Source organism: Salvelinus alpinus, chromosome 1, assembly GCF_045679555.1.
Source record: "Salvelinus alpinus chromosome 1, SLU_Salpinus.1, whole genome shotgun sequence".
Classification (NCBI taxonomy): domain Eukaryota; kingdom Metazoa; phylum Chordata; class Actinopteri; order Salmoniformes; family Salmonidae; genus Salvelinus; species Salvelinus alpinus.
The window spans coordinates 30,873,559-30,889,365 of record NC_092086.1 but is presented as its reverse complement, the minus strand read 5'-3'; the positions used below and the strand labels follow the sequence as shown (position 1 = coordinate 30,889,365).

General features: G+C 44.6%; 1 protein-coding gene and 1 long non-coding RNA gene across 5 annotated transcripts in view; one reads left to right on the top strand and one right to left on the bottom strand.

The window, feature by feature from the left end:
• Window positions 1-15,807, top strand: part of cep112 (centrosomal protein 112) — a 223,418-nt gene that overhangs the window by 192,967 nt on the left and 14,644 nt on the right. For all 4 annotated transcript variants that reach the window (XR_011674562.1, XM_071396422.1, XM_071396432.1 and 1 more), the window contains 2 exons: window positions 1,511-1,600; window positions 12,295-12,396. Coding sequence is in view for 3 of the 4 variants with exons in the window: in XM_071396422.1 (XP_071252523.1) it covers window positions 1,511-1,600; window positions 12,295-12,396 (192 nt within the window). In the remaining variant the exon portion in view is untranslated. The remainder of the gene's footprint in view (window positions 1-1,510; window positions 1,601-12,294; window positions 12,397-15,807) is intronic.
• On the bottom strand, window positions 8,792-10,330 carry LOC139573200 (uncharacterized). Its single transcript, XR_011674558.1, has 3 exons — window positions 9,891-10,330; window positions 9,026-9,196; window positions 8,792-8,914 (listed from the first exon to the last, which is right to left on the bottom strand). It is a non-coding gene; the product is annotated as an uncharacterized lncRNA (long non-coding RNA).

The window sequence follows — 15,807 nt, the reverse complement described above, 5'->3', positions numbered from 1 at the left end:
TCTTTTCTCCTATCTCCTCTTCTCTGCTATTCTGTTCTTTTCTCCTATCCTCTTGTCCGCCACTATTCTCTCATCTGCTATTCTTCACACAAACCTCTAAAGCCTTGTTCACACTGATGGCCTTAATGCTCAAATCAGTTTTGTTTTTCCAATCTGTTTTGGAATACTGACTGTCCAAACAGCAAGTTACAAGTGACCAGATTGGTTCAGATAGCAGTCATTTTGTGACATGGCTATGCTGGTTGTCATAGTAATGACGGGTGTGTGCGCAGTGGTTCCTATCACTCAGAAGTTACGTAGCAAGCTAAGGTGACAACAGTGACTGCCATGGACATGTCCCAGTTGCTTTGAATGTTCAGAAGCATAGTGTAAGAACACTTTTAAAGCCTCAAATGATAAGATGATCCAACTTTCAAAACAAGTTATTTTTGGCAAGCCCCAGCAGTCAACTAGTTCAGGGCTTCCCAAACTCGGTCCCGGGTCCCCCCATGGGTGCACGTTTTGGTTTTTTGCCCTAGCACTACACAGCTGATTCAAATAACCAACTCATCATCAAGCTTTGATTATTTGAATCAGCTGTGTAGTGCTAGGACAAAAAACAAAACGTGCACCCCCGAGGGGGGGGGTTCTTGTCAAACTGTCAACAGAGTAGCTAGCAAGCAACAAAACCACTTCAGCTCAAATAAATCAGATTTGACCATTCAGACACAAGTCACATGGCCAGGAATCAGATTTATATCTGTCTTCAAACCACCTACGAAGGTGGTTTGAAATCTGGCTTGAAATATCTGATTTGAGCTTTTTGGCTGTTCAGACTGCATGAAAAAGAACAGATTAGAATCTGATATTCCAGAAAATTTGATTTTAGGCCACTTCAATCTGCCAATGTCAACAAGGCTTAGTCCTTTATATTCTATCCAGAGTTTGGGAATGCAGAGTAATACACTGCTTAGATATGGAAGCCTTCCTTTACTGGTATTTATGCCATACAGTAGTTTTTGTATGCCAGCCCAGCAGTACTGTCGGTAGATAGAGGGCATTGTGTACACTGGTAGAATCCCTGGTAAACTGTTTTAATCTCAGGTATCTGGTACCCAACCTACACTCATAATGCAGGTGTAGTGTTCAATGTTCATATCTGAAACTGCACTAATATAATGATCCAAAATGTATTCACAAGAGACGTGTGTGTGATGTTTAAAGCCCAGACAGTTAACAGTAGTTCATTCCCTGTGTGCCTCTATCTCCTTGTGAATGACTCTGGGTAATGAGCCCAGCTTTCCAATAATGACTGTCACCACTTTATCATTAGCCTTCTAATACACTGTTAATCTGAGAGTCACATCTCTCATTCTGCCTTCTCTCTCCTCTTTTTCTTTTTCATCTCTCGCTCTGTCATTTATCTCTGTCCTCTTTCTTTCTCTCTTTTTTAAACTTTATTGTTCTCCAATCTCTCTCTCTCTCCCATTATCCCTTGTTCAAATGTGCTCTCCCTTTTCTGTCTCTCTAGGTTCTGCAGGAGAAGGTGGAGAATCTCCAGAGGCAGCTGCACTCCTCCGAGAAGAAACTACTGAACAAAGAGTTAGAGAACCAGGAGCAGGTAACAGATTCCCTCTTCTCACCTTCAACCTCAGCCCTCAACTTCACCCCCTCACCCCTCAGACTCGCCCCTCTGCTTCACCCCCTCACCCCTCAGACTCAATCCTCAACTTCACCCCCTCACCACTCTGCTTCACCCCCTCACCCCTCAGACTGACCCCTCAACTTCACCCCCTCACCCCTCAGACTCGCCCCTCTGCTTCACCCCCTCACCCCTCAGACTCGCCCCTCTGCTTCACCCCCTCACCCCTCAGACTCGCCCCTCTGCTTCACCCCCTCACCCCTCAGACTCACCCCTCAACTTCACCCCCTCACCCCTCAGACTCGCCCCTCTGCTTCACCCCCTCACCCCTCAGACTCACCCCTCAACTTCACCCCCTCACCCCTCAGACTCACCCCTCAACTTCACCCCCTCACCCCTCAGACTCGCCCCTCTGCTTCACCCCCTCACCCCTCAGACTCACCCCTCTGCTTCACCCCCTCACCCCTCAGACTCACCCCTCAACTTCACCCCCTCACCCCTCAGACTCAATCCTCAACTTCACCCCCTCAGACTCACCCCTCAACTTCACCCGTAAGACTCGCCCCTCAACATTCAACTTCACCCCTAAGACTTACCCCTCAACAACTTCACCTGTCAGTCTCACCCCCAACCATTAGCCTCACCCCCAACCCTCTACCTCACCCCTCAGCCTCACCCTTGTACCTCATCCACTCTACTTAAACCCTCTACCTCACCCCTCTACCTCAACCCCCTACATCAACCTTCAGTTTCACCCCCTGCCCCAGTTCACCCCCCCCCATAAAACAGAAACAGGACATCTTCCTCTCTCTCCCCTCTATTCTTCCCAACTCCTAGTTCAGAGGCAGAGATTTTCCAAATTCCTCGAGATACGGCTTCAAAAGCCAGCACTGTGGGGAAGGAATGTTCAGAGGGAATCCTGAACCACCGCACACACACACGCACACAGACACACACCAGCCCCGGAGCCATGGCCCCTGTGAGCTCTGTAATCACAGGTCTGCTTTGACCTTGACACACACAGAGAAGAAAGGCAGTGATCACCACGTAGCAGGCTGGCTGGTGGTCTCTCTGTCTCTGGCTGAGCCTGTGTACCTCCAGGCTGCTATGAACCAACGGAGACAGCTCTTGGTCCTGGGGAGCCGCCCAGTGACCCTTACACACACTTTGCTGGAACAGCTCCATGTCGGACGGACATAAACCTCCCCAGAATGGGTCAGTGGTGCTAGGATAGTAGGGCCACCAGCCGGTGGGTTGACCCAGTCCTAGAGGCTTTTTCCTCTCATCCGACCTAGTTAAAAGGACAGGGCTTAACCTAAACTTCTGCAAGGTGAACTTTTTCCAAGGTTGTACAGACTTTCATTATGCAAATCGTCAAAGGTGTGTTAGGCGTGTAGGATTCTCCATTGAACATGCGTTTAGTCTAGGACCAAACTCAATCTGTGTCAGGGAGACTGGCTTATAACTATGTCTAAAGTGAACTCATTCCTATGGGCTTCACTGAGACTGTGTTTACCTGGTGGTCTGTGTCTGACTGGAGATGGGTCCTCTCAGTGTAGTGATAGTGAGACTGTTCTCTATACCTCCTTACGAGGAGAGAGAGGCTCTCGGAGGCTGGTGTGTTGCGTGTGTTCGTGTGTGTGTGTTTTCGCATGTCTGTGTGTGTGTCTGTGCGAATGATGTGTGTTAATAAAACCTGAGGCCTACTAGCTCACTAACTCTCTCTGCCTCCTTCCAGTGATATTGCCCAAGTTTATCTGCCAAGACATGTCTTTGTAATCTGATCTCACACGCTAAAACAGCTTCTCTGCCCAAGACTTCACACAGATGTTTCCTGCCTGCCTCTTCCAGAGCCCTCTCAGACTCCCCGCTGTAAAATGGCGGCTCGGCTGCACCTCACGGTGAGGTTCAGTCTGTCTGAAGACAATCAAAAGTACCCTGGTTATTTACAGATCAATCAGCCCCTGGTGTTGTGCAGTTCTGTGTGTAACTCACTGCACTAGTAACTAACCCATCCTGGATTGTAGCATTTCACACAGACCTGTTCCCTTATCGCTCTGTTTAGTCACTTCTCTGTGAAGCTCTTTATTTTTTTCAAGGCAGCGAAGCGTTTTTGAATTCAAAGCGTTTCTCAACGAACTCTCAGAGTGCAACTGAGAGATGTGGAGGCGCAAACTTTGTGAGCGGCGTGGTTTTGATGTACCCCCTTGTATCTGACAAGGTTTTTGTCACTCCAGAATCTTCCAACAGCGAGCACAATCTGCCCCCCCCCCACCCCCCACCCCATCGTCATTAGCATAACTCAAGCTACGTGGCAAACTTCATTTGAATGTTCAAAGTGTCAACACCGTGTTTCTTTCATCTGGCAGCTGTCAAAAACCTTGGTGTGTGACAGACAGTATCAAGCGCTGGGGGAAAGTCAAAACCACCAGCACAATCTAAAGACTATATATAGATGAAATGTTGTCATTTTAAGAGGATAGGAGGAGAACAAGTTAAAAGACTTCTGCTTCTCTCAGGAGCTTCAAAATGGAATCTAACGCTTCATCAGGAACAACAAAAAACTCCTATTTTCCTTTTAAAAGAGGGTGGAGATGAAACCGATGTCTCTGTGTGGAAAGTCAGATTGTTCCTCTCACTCTCTCTCTCTCTGACGGATGCTTTGGAGAACAGTTGCACTGTTTTACATCCTGAGTCTGTCAATGGCCAAAACCTGGCGCCTAGGTTTGATCAGCCACTGTCTTCAAAGGTTCCTTACATCTGTGTGATCGGCGAGGAGCCTCTTTAAAAGCCTCCTCTCCTCACATCCCTCCATCCACCTGTCTAAAGACAAAACAGGCCTTTACTGTACAGAGAGGGATTCAGAAAGAGAGAGATGAAGCGAGGGAGCGATATTATAAATGAGTTCTAAAACAGCCTGTGAGAAACAGAGCTGAAAGAAAGAGTGATGTCTCTCAGAAAAAGGCTTCCACATTCAGCTGGAGTGTTCCATGTGATCCTTCAGTCAACTTGGGAGATTCAGTGAATTTCAATTCACTATCGCTCACCTGCTCTCACCACCCTGAGCCCCAGACTGCTTACCATCCCAGATCCCACCGCTGCCACAAAATGTTGCAGTTGAAATGGAATTGACCTGGTTCTGACTGATGTCATTGACTTCTATTCTATCCATATGTGTTGAATGACATTCCACACGCGGAAAAATAGTTCACTAGGTCCTTTGTCTGACCTACTGTAGTTGTAGTATCTACGTCTGGGTTAGCATAGCTAGCGTGTATTAGCCACAACAAAGGTGCTGCCATAGAAAATGGCTGCTCTGCCTCTCTCCACCCCCGCACATTGCCCAGTAAACCAGGACAACCAATGCCTTGGTGAGACATACATTAGCCTTATAATCACTAAAGCTTTGTCTCCAAGGCACTCCCCAGTTGTTTATAGATCAGTGTATATGAGCTGTGTATATATCTACCCATCCTCAGGCCTACAGTGGTTGCTCCTTTAAAAGTTGTGATCTTACACCGCGGGACTTAGAGGTACCCAGCGTCACGGCTTCATTGCTTCAGACCACCACAAGGGGGAGTTAGAGCATTCATTATGCATTTGGGTCCCAAGGTTTTCATATGACCAATCATATCGAGTGGTTCCAATGACGAATTTGATGCGAGCCACCCATCCCTGGGGCTTTCTTCAACAAAGATGGCTGACAAAACATTACGGTGGAACAAAATGTAAGTAGTTATAACGTCATAACGAGTCAAGCAAAACATGTACAATTGAGAGGAATATGTTAGTTAATGTAGAGATAAACATTTGTGCATATTTTTGTTGTAAAGTTAATTTACGAAAATCACTATTTAGCAAGTTATCTGACTAGCTAACATTAGCCAGCTAGCTAGCTAGTGTTATGACAGGAGAATGAATTTGTAATTCGTGTTGTTTAATGTTTTAGGGACTCCTGAGAAAACCAGCAAACCAGGCTGTCGTCTTGGGAAACAGTGGATGTAAAGAATCTAGCTAGATAAAGCATTTACTGCAAATTGAATGTACAATTGTGGAAGCTTGCCTTGCAGTGCAGCTGAAGTAACATAGCTAGCTAACTAAACTCAGCAAAAAAAGAAAAGTCCTCTCACTTTCAACTTCGTTTATTTTCAGCAAACTTAACATCTGTAAATATTTGTATGAACATAAGGTTCAACAACTGAGACATAAATTGAACAAGTTCCACAGACATGTGACTAACATAAATGGAATAATGTGACCCTGAACAAAGGGGGGTCAAAATCTAAAGTAACAGTCAGTATCTGGTGTGGCCACCAGCTGCATTAAGTACTGCAGTGCATCTCCTCCTCATGGACTGCACCAGATTTGCCAGTTCTTGTTACCCCACTCTTCCACCAAGGCACATGCAAGTTCCCAGACATTTCTGGGGGGAATGACCCTAGCCCTCACCCTCCGGTCCAACAGGTCCCAGACGTGCTCAATGGGATTGAGATCCAGGCTCTTCGCTGGCCATGGCAGAACATTGACATTCCTGGCTTGCAGGGATTCACGCACAGGATGAGCAGTATGGCTGGTGGCATTGTCATGCTGGAGGGTCATGTCAGGATGAGCCTGCAGGAAGGGTACCACATGAGGGAGGAGGATGTCTTCCCTGTAACGCACAGCATTGAGATTGCCTGCAATGACAACAAGCTCAGTCAGATGATGCGACACACCGCCCTAGACCATGACGGACCCTCCACCTCCAAATCGATCCCGCTCCAGAGTACAGGCCTCGGTGTAACGCTCATTCCTTCGACGATAAACGCAAATCCGACCATCACCCCTGGTGAGACAAAACCACGACTCGTCAGTGAAGAGCACTTTTTGCCAGTCATGTCTGGTCCAGCAACGGTGGGTTAGGCAATGTTGTTGCCGGTGATGTCTGGTGAGGACCTGCCTTACAACAGGCCTACAAGCCCTCAGTCCAGCCTCTCTCAGCCTATTGCGGACAGTCTCAACACTGATGGAGGGATTGTGCGTTCCTGGTGTAACTCGGGCAGTTGTTGTTGCCATCCTGTACCTGTCCCGCAGGTGTGATGTACCGATTCTGAGCAGGTGTTGTTACACCTGCGGGGACGATCAGCTGTCCGTCCTGTCTACCTGTAGCGCTGTCTTAGGCGTCTCACAGTACGGACATTGCAATTTATTGTCCTGGCCACATCTGCAGTCCTCATGCCTACCTGCAGCATGTCAAAGACACATTCACGCAGATGGGCAGGGACCATGGGCATCTTTCTTTTGGTGTTTTTCAGGGTCAGTAGAAAGGCCTCTTTAGTGTCCTAAGTGTTCATAACTGACCTTAACTTCTCTGCGCAACGGATCCCTTTAGCGGGATCATTTTCCTAAACAACCGCTGAATTGCAGGGCGCAAAATATTACAAAAAATATTTATAATCATGCAATCACAAGTGAAATATACCAAAACACAGCTTAGCTTGTTGTTAATCCACCTATCCTGTCAGATTTTGAAAATATGCTTTGCAGCGAAAGCAATCCAAGCTTTTGTGAGTGTATCAATCAATGCTAGAACAGCTAGCCCCAAATTAGCATGGTCACGAAAGTCAGAAAAGCAATAAAATTAATCGCTTACCTTTGATAATCTTCGGATGTTTGCACTCACGAGACTCCCAGTTACACAATAAATGTTATTTTTGTTCGATAAATATTACTTTTATAACAAAAAAATGCCATTTGGGTTGCGCGTTATGTTCAGAAAACTACAGCCTCGTTCCGTTCGACGAAAATTCCAAAAAGTATCCGTAATGTTCGTAGAAACATGTCAAATGTTTTTTATAATCAATCCTCAGGTTGTTTTTAACAAACATAATCGATAATATTTCAACCGGACCATAACCTATTCAATAAAAGAGATAAAGAAAATGGAGAGCTACCCCTCTCGCGCGCAGGAACTAATCAAAGGACACCTGACACTTTTGAAAAATCTCATTCATTTTTCAAAATAAAAGCCTGAAACTATGTCTAAAGCCTGGTCACAGCCTGAGGAAGCCATTGGAAAAGGAATCTGGTTGATACCCCTTTAAATGGAAGAAAGAGGGGCAAGGAAACACAGATTTTAAAATAAATTATAATTATAATCACTTCCGGGTTAGATTTCCTCAGGTTTTCGCCTGCAGAATCAGTTTTGTTATACTCACAGACAATATTTTGACCGTTTTGGAAACTTTGGAGTGTTTTCTATCCTAATCTGTAAATTATATGCATATTATACGATCTGGACCTGAGAAATAGTCTGTTTACCTTGGGAACGTTATTTAAAAAAAATCTGACCCCTAGCGTCAAGAGGTTAATTGCCTACCGTCTGTAAGCTGTTAGTGTCTTAACGACCGTTCCACAGGTGCATGTTCATTAATTGTTTATGGTTCATTGAACAAGCATGGGAAACAGTGTTTAAACCCTTTACAATGAAGATCTGTGAAGTTATTTGGATTTTTACGAATTATCTTTGAAAGACAGGGTCCTGAAAAAGGGTTTATTTATGTACTTGCTTATTGTGTAGTGGAGGATAAAAATAACTGAATGCCTATGGATGTGTAGCTAGCTACAGTATGTAGCCGATCTGTGTATGAACCCTAAAACGTTAGGTTCTGAACTAATATTCAAACCAATCTGTGAACCTCAGCTATCATAGTTGTTGTATCAACTTCATGACTGAATGGCATTAATGAAGCCTATGGATAGAGTAGAATATAATAACTTTATTGTGCCAAGGATGCAAGTCCTGTATACATGTACTGTAGTTATTACCACGCATGAGATTCCCACATTGTAGCCTGTACATTGAATATATTCACTGATCATGTTCTCTTCCTTGGCAAATAAAGGTATGAATCACTGAGACATTCTTTTTCAGTCATATCAAACTCCATTATTTGAATGATGCTGTGTCTGCATGTATGTATTACAATTATACACTTCAACAGTGTTTACCACTCCTGCTCCTGGGACATCAAGGATTACACATTGTAACTATGCAATAGACTAGAAACATGATTGATTTGTAATTCATATATAAAGAAAAAAAACTATGCATATCTAACTCCCTTCATCTGCATTAATCTGAGGACACAGGATAGTATTTCAATGAGATACTTCATTTCAACCAGTGGAGAATGTGAAATGCTTTATTGAAAGAAGTTCATTATCCAGGTGTTATAAATACATAATACATGCATTATAATTATGATAATTGACGATGACGGGACTGGCTTCCTCTCTCACATCAAAACATACCTGCAGACGAGAGACAGATGGATAGAGAGAGAGCATGATTAAGCCTTGTTTTTTTTTTTTTCTAACACTGTCAGTCATCATAATCATCAGGGGGTGAAATGCAAAACTGACCTTGGATCATTAACTCTGGGACTACTACATCTGTCTGTATTTCAATGTAAGCATCTCTTTAATAATACTTCTGTTGTCCTGACCAAGTGACCTCTTGCCTATGACCATGCTGTGCCCTCTGTGTCAGCCAGTTCAGATGCGGGAGGGGTTCACCAAAGCAGCTGATATAACCTAGAGGATTTAGGGAGAAGGGGGAGAGGGATGAAGTGAAGAAGAGAGATGGTTATTGTGTGTGTGTGTGGTCTCACCTGGTGTCCACATTAAGTGGCAACAGAGTACTTTATGCTGAAAAAGATACATGAGGTTTTTTAATTAATGCATGTGAGACAGGTTCCATGTACAACAAGACAGGCAGAGAGGAAGAGAGAAAAAGAACACAGAACAGTTTAATTACCTCTGCTTATGGACACTTTTGCCAGCAATAAAGCTCCCAAAGCTTCCATCTGGCAATATCTACATTTTCGACCCCTTGATCAGCTTAGCATAGTATTATGAAATATATATATATATATGAATCAGACTTGTATTAGAGAACTCTCTTTTCAAACAGGCAGTACATACAGCTCACATCTTACCTAACAGGGGACAACACAATTAAGCACTGCAGTGTTCCGCTAACGGGCGCTATTCGGCTAAGTCCACCTACAGCCATTACATCGCATTACATAGCATTCCAGCTGCAGAGCAGATCCTCTATAATGTGATCTAGAGCTCTTTGTGTCTGTCCTACAGTACAACGCCCAGGCTAATGATGATCTAATATAGCTGACTGAAACGTCATTAGGCTGGCGGCCAGGTAGACATCTCTATTATACAGTATACCCTCTCGCTGTCAGACAAGAAAAGTGAAGGGGTAATGTCTTACCCCCTAGGATATCTGTTTCGTTTATCCCCTCTTCCTTTCTTGCTTCTTTATCTACATTTTTCGTTTTACCTCTCTTTCTCATCATCTCTCATCCTCTCTCGTCCTCGCTCTCTCTCTCGTCCTCTCTCTTGTCCTCTCAATCTTTCTCTCTCTCGTCCTCTCTCTTGTCCTCTCAATCTTTCTCTCTCTCGTCATCTCTCTCTCTTGTTCTCTCTCTCTCTCTCTCGTCCTCTCTTTCTCTCGTCCTCTCTCTCTCGTCCTCTCTCTCATCCTCTCTCTCTCTTTCTCCCCCCTCTCTAGTACTCACAGTTATTAAATGAAACATTCATGGCCTGTCTACTTTGATTAGTCTCAAGCCTGTGAGTAGAGGCTCCAGTCCACCCTGCAGTGTAGCCCAGGTAATTCTAGTTACCCTGAATCTGATCTATGGGAAGGAAAACGGAGAGGGAGTTGTCAGGAGGACGCTAGACATTCAGATTGAAGTGTGTATATCCCTTACTGCTGTGGTAACTTAAATACAGCACTGTACATACTGTACATGCATTAAGAATGCAGCCAAGGAACTTGAATGGAAAGCTTGCAAAGAATCCCAATACTTTTACATTGGATGTGGCTTATGAGGACAGTGATCATTTGACCGTTGTTTGGTGTTTTTTGGTCTTGAGTGTTTTGTCTGGGTGCCATCTTGTTATAACTGCCTCTCTCTCAGGGGTTCTACACATTTTGTTTTACTTGTTGGCACCCCAAATTACAGCCTGTAAAACAGTTTTTTTGCATATGTTTGAAAATGTTCATTCTCAAATTACCCATGGCTCCCTTTCTCACGGAGGAAAGAAACGAAAGTAAATTGATGGACTTTCTCTCCTGGTGATGTTATTGGCCCGACACTTTTAAATGAGGTGGGAGGGAGAACAATTTGGGCTAAGTGGCAAAGGCCTAATCTACTGCACACTGTGCTGAGACAAAAAGAGCTGTGTTGGGATCATTTATACTCTCCCCCTTTGAAGTGCGTCCCAATCCCTTTCATTGTGCCCCTGAAAGATTAATTACAAAAAAACAGATCAATCAGTTAAATCCACAACAGGAAAATTATTTTTGGAAAACCAATTTTCTACTACTAGGCCTTCTATCTCTCTCTCTCTCGCTCTCTCTCGCTCTCTCTTGCTCTCTCTCTCTCTTGCTCTCTCTCTCTCTCTCTCTCTCTCTCTCTCTCTCTCTCTCTCTCTCGCGCGCGCTCTCTCGCGCGCGCTCTCTCTCTCGCGCGCGCTCTCTCTCTCTCGCTCTCTCTCGCTCTCTCGCTCTCTCTCTCTCTCTCGCTCTCTCTCTCTCTCGCTCTCTCTCTCTCTCGCTCTCTCTCTCTCTCTCTCTCTCTCTCGCTCTCTCTCGTACTGAATATCTAAAGAACAATAAAGAGGAAATAACTGGACTTCGGCATGATAAAAACGTCATGGTAGGAATAGTTTGGGGCTCTCCTTAGTTATCAATCAATGAGATGTCTTTATAACGTCCCTTTTACATCAGCAGATGTCACAAAGTGCTTTATAGAAACTCATCCTAAAACCCCAAACAGCAAGCAATGCAGATGTAGAAGCACAGTGGCTAGGAAAAACTCCCTAGAAAGGTAGGAACCTAGGACAAAACCTAGAGAAGAACCAGGCTCTGAGGGGTGGCCAGTCCTCTTCTACCCACAGAGAATGTAGTCACTTTACGACCAGGCCCTAGTTTTAGGCTATTACAGGCCAGAGTTCTTCCTGGTCAGGTCACATGGTCAGGAAAAACTCCTGTAGATTCCACAAGCACCAACTCCATACCAAACCTCTCAGTTTGTCATTACAGCATGTCTGCCTACTGAACGTTCAGTACATGCTCTGTGTGTGTTTGTGGGCATGGAGGAATGGCTAACCAAACGTTTTAAACTTTGTAATCAGACTATGGTTTTCTCCAGTGTAATTTAGCTCCAGACAGCCCTCTCTGTGCCCAACATAGGGAAGGCTGGTGTGTTTGATGTGTTCTGTCTGTTCTTTCAAACCCAGCTGGGCCTGGGTCTAAAAGTCAAGGGTGGTCAATTCTGGTCCTGGAGGGCGGATGTAAATGTCGGCTCGAGCCCAGATTTATTAAGACACCTGATTCAGATAATGATGGCGATTAGTTCATTTGAATTAGGTGTGTTTGTGCTGAGCTGGAACACAAACCTGCAGCTACTGCATACCCTAAGGGTTACGCTGAGTTGGCCACATGTGGTCTATGGTGACCGTGATCTTTTTATTGGCCAATAGGGGGCGATGTGTGTATAATTACTCTTTGGTCAATTAATAGAAGCTCTTGTCCAGAGCCACTTAGAATAAGTGTATTGAACCACATCCTCTCTTTCTTCCTGTTCCTCCTTCTCTTCCTCTCCCTGCAGGTGACGGTGGTGCTTCAGGAGTGTGCGATGAAAATGAAAGGGCTGATGCCAGCTGAGCTGCGACAGGAGCTGGAGGACACCATCTCCTCTCTCAAGTCTCAGGTAGGAACAAGTCCTGCATGGGGCACTATACACAGGACACACACAGCCTATATCTCACTCACCAAATTCAACTAATCCACATATCAACTAACTATCAAGAGCTTGGTTAGTTGATTCATGTGTTAGTGACCTAGAGTTGTTGACCCCTGACCTATATGGAGTAATACAGACCGAGGTCCCTGTCCCTGGGCAATACACTCCATACATCTCACCTTATAGACCTGCTTTCCTTTTCAGTGTTTCTTCAGATACCAACTATGAACAGTTTTCCTTTGCTGCCATTTTCTTTTCTGCTTTCCTTCCTCTCTCTAAATATTGATAGAAACCATCCCAGACTGAACCCACACATAGTCTCAATGTGAGTGTCAGCATTGTTTGTTTGATTCCTTGGCTGTGACAAGGGGATATCATATGGTGGTGTAGACCAGACACCAGAGCCCATACCCATGGCTCTGGACCGGTCCACTTTGAAGCTCCCTCTCTTTCTCTAGGCTCCATCAGATCACACACAATTATTATTATCAATTACACCCGGCCTTTAACCACATTAATACTGGCGCCCGGCCGCCGCGGACAGTCTCCTATTAGTTTAACTGGGCCTTGTTTGACAAGAAAACTGTGGTGGGCGGCGGGAGGAACGGGAATTTCAAATGTAAACAATAGGCCTTTTTGTGTCGGGCTGTGGTGGAGCGGGCTGAGGGAGAGGGGGGCCCCACTAACCAACCAACAACAACATTTGGAGGGGGCCCGCATTTCTAAACTCAAACTGGCCCCAACGCCTGGCTGCTTCGGATCGCTCCGGCTGGATCTCTTTCCAGTCCTGCCGCCACGAGCCTCTACCATCGGACATGTTTATACGATGGAATTCACGACCAGAACGGCCTCCCTTTTCATTGAGGATGTCTTGGGTTTTGCACATTACGACGCATTATTTTACTGAAAGAAAGAGTGACTCCATGGCATCCGACCGCAGTTCCGTTTCTGCCTACTGGTGCTGTTACTCCCCTGAAAGCAGCAGCACCGCCTCTCCAAATGAAACGCTAAATCTGTTCCTGTGGTTCCATCCAAGAGAATGGAATGTACCATTGAGTTCCAGTACAGTAGTTACACATCAATAAATATTATAACCTTTTTGTTTCAGTTGATCTAAAGAGAATGATTTTTATTTGTTGTGGAACACAGTAGTATGTACAGTGCCTATAGAAAGTCTACAGCCCCCTTCAAACTTTTCACCTTTTGTTGCCTTATAGCCTGGAGATAAATGCATTCAAATAGTTGTTTTTCTCCATTGATCTACACATCCTACCCCACAACTTCCAAGTGAAAACAATAAAAAATTGATACAAAATAAAACTGAAATATCTTGGTTGTAGACGTCTCCACTGCTTTCTAATAGCAATCCTATATTTGCTCAGGTGTGACCAGTCACCTTCAAAATCACACACCAAGTTAATTGGCCTCCACCTGTGTTGAATTGTAGTGATTCACATGATTTCAGGATCAATTCAGCTGTTCCTGTAGGTTCTGGGTATAAAAAAATGCTAAGGCCTGAATATCCCTTGGAGCACGGTCAAGACGATTATTAAAAAGTACAGTAGAAGGTGTATGGCACCACCAAGACCCTGCCTAAATCAGGCCGTCGCTCCAACCTGGATGACCGAGCAAGTAGGAGCCTGATCAGAGTCCAATGGCAACTTTGAAGAGCTACAGGATTTTAAGGCCAAGACTGGTGAAAGTGTGTATGTGACAACAATATCCCAAGCACTCCACAAATCTGCCATATAGGGTGGCAAGAAGGAAGCCATTATTCAAGAAAGCCCACCTGTTTTGAAGTCGGCAAAGTAGCCATGTGGCAAAACGTTTTGTGGTCTGACAAAACTAAAATTGAAGTTTTGGGCCTAAATGCAAAGCGTTATTTTTTGGCGCCAACCCAACACCCATTATACCCGCAAACCCATCACCCAAAGAACACCGTCCCTACTGTGAAGCTTGGTGGTGGTAGCATCATGTTATGGGGATGTTTTTCAGTGGCACTGTTCTGGGAGACTAGTCAGGATCAAGGGAAAGATGAACAGAGCAAAGTACAGAGAGATCCTCACTTTTCTCACTTATCAGGATAGAAGGGGCAATGAAAAGTCCTTGAGGAAAACCTTCTACCCTCTGCAAGAAAGCTGAAACTGGGATGGAAGTTCCCCTTTTCAGCATGACAACGACCTGAAGCACACAGCCAAAGCAACGGTGGAGTGATTAAGGTATAAAAAGGTAAATGTCCTTGAGTGGCCCAGTCAGAGCCCCCACCTAAATGTAATTAAAAATTGTGACACAACTTGAAGATTGCTGTCCATCAATGCTCCCAAAGGAGCTTGACAGAGCTTGAACAGTTTTATAAAGAAGAATGGTCAAATATTGCCAAATCTAGGTGTGCAAAGTTGGTTGAGACCTATCTCTGCTGTAATTGCTGCCAAAGGTCCTTCCACCAAGTATTAACTCAGGGGGGTGGAGACATGTCCAATTATGATATTTAAGTTTTGTATTTTTAATATATACTTTTTTCACTATAAAAAAATGTCCTTAAGTGTGGAGTATGGCGTGTAGATATATTTTTTTAAATGCATGAAACTGAGGCACTGACAAACAAAATGTGAAAAAGTTGAAGGGGGTGTAGACTTTCTATAGGCACTGTATGTAGTTAAGGCCTGATACTGCCTCATCTAACCCTTTGGAAGTGAACTCTTTCACTGTATGTAGTTAAGGCCTGATACTGCCTAGTCTAACCCTTTGGAAGTTAACTCTTTCACTGTATGTAGTTAAGGCCTGATACTGCCTCATCTAACCCTTTGGAAGTGAACTCTTTCACTGTATGTAGTTAAGGCCTGATACTGCCTAGTCTAACCCTTTGGAAGTTAACTCTTTCACTGTATGTAGTTAAGGCCTGATACTGCCTCGTCTAACCCTTTGAAAGTTAACTCTTTCACTGTCCCCCTGAAGTAGTAGAAACCCCACCTCTTTAAGGAATACCTAGGATAGGATAAAGTAATCCTTCTAACCCCCCCCCCCCTTAAAAGAGTTAGATGCACTGTTGTAAAGTGGTTGTTCCACTGGATATCATAAGGTGAATGCACCAATTTGTAAGTCGCTCTGGATAAGAGCGTCTGCTAAATGACTTAAATGTAAATGTAGTAGTGAACTAGCTTTACTGACCCCATGTCTTGGATTCTCATGGTTTCACTACTGTATCAAAATCCTAACCTCTCACCTATAATCTCACTCAGTCGCCTTACTCCCTAGCCCCCTACTCCCGTATGAATTACTCCCTAGCCCCCTACTCTTCTGTGAATTACTCCCTAGCCCCCTACTCTTCTGTGAATTACTCCCTAGCCCCCTACTCCCGTATGAATTACTCCCTAGCCC